The 1,134-nt window shown below is 46.0% G+C and overlaps 1 protein-coding gene across 1 annotated transcript in view; it reads left to right on the forward strand.

Annotated features, from left to right (window-relative positions):
* Positions 1–854: 854 nt before the first annotated feature.
* Positions 855–1,134, forward strand: part of LOC101853435 — a gene marked incomplete at its 5' end in the record, with an annotated part of 8,868 nt that continues 8,588 nt past the window's right edge. The window contains 1 exon segment of the mRNA XM_005091147.2: positions 855–969. Within this exon segment, the coding sequence (XP_005091204.2) occupies positions 855–969 (115 nt within the window).

Here is a 1,134-nt window from a genome sequence, read left to right on the forward strand (position 1 = left end):
CTCTCTCTCTCTCTCTCTCTCTCTCTCTCTCTCTCTCTCTCTCTCTCTCTCTCTCTCTCTCTCTCTCTCTCTTATGGTTGGCGATTGGCGTGTGATGTGAGGAAACCCGTGATCTCTGGGGTCTTGAAACCAAAATAAACGTCGAACAACAGCGCTACCGCTCTGGACAGGCTTAAGGATATAAAAAGTCCATTGAATATCCCAGAGCACGGGAAGCAACTCCACCAAGTATGGGGCACCACCCGTTAGCCAGAACTTTTCTGCAGTAGTGGTGGCGAAAATTTCACTTAGATCTACCATAGATATTGTATTTCTTACTTCCTTTCGACCGTGGGTCCCAGCGTTGACGGACACAGCACCACTTAGAAACTGTCATCTAAACTATGTCTGTCTAGAACGATATTGAGCTCATCAAGTGGGTGGTTTGAGGGTGCCTCAGTTGGGTCCTTTTTTCTTTATTCTCCCTCTGTTGTTTGTCCGCGTATCTCACTTCCTCTCCCTCCCCCCCCTTGCATTTTGAGACCGCAGTTATCTTGATGAGCTTTTCTTTGCTCAAACGTAAAACTCGTGGGTGGTTGGTGGGTGCTGGGCTGTAGTCTGTCCCTTCTTTCATCTCCCCTCTTTTGTTTGTTGTCGCTTTTTTGTCGTTTTCGTACTGTTTTTGTTGTTTGTTTTTTGTTGTTTTGGGGTTTTTTGTTACTCTTATGTAACACTTCTAAGCTTCGGTACTCATATGACCTAATTGTGTTGCAAACGCCGTAAAACTGTTTGTTAAAACAAAGCATAAGATTAAAATCGAACTTACACAGAAAGAAAACGACCACTTGGGGGTTTTTTTCCGTTTTGTTTGACAGTGCGTTGAGGAAATGTGTGCCCGGAAAGAGAGCCGCCGGGTGCCTGTGCTCACTCGCCATGGTAAAGGAAGGTCACCCCGCGGAGCTTTTGGCAGGAGCTACTATCCTCATCAGGGTAAGTTGTCTCCCTTCTCTCAGCGTTCTTTGCCAGCGCTGCCCTCTTTCCTACTTTCCCACTTTCTCAAACTGGGATTGCACAGACCAATCACGATCTGCTCAGTTTACATCCCACCAAATTACCCCCTCAAAATAACCCAACTAAATGAATTAAAGTCCCAGC

Source organism: Aplysia californica, unplaced genomic scaffold (assembly GCF_000002075.1).
Source record: "Aplysia californica isolate F4 #8 unplaced genomic scaffold, AplCal3.0 scaffold00026, whole genome shotgun sequence".
NCBI lineage: Eukaryota > Metazoa > Mollusca > Gastropoda > Aplysiida > Aplysiidae > Aplysia > Aplysia californica.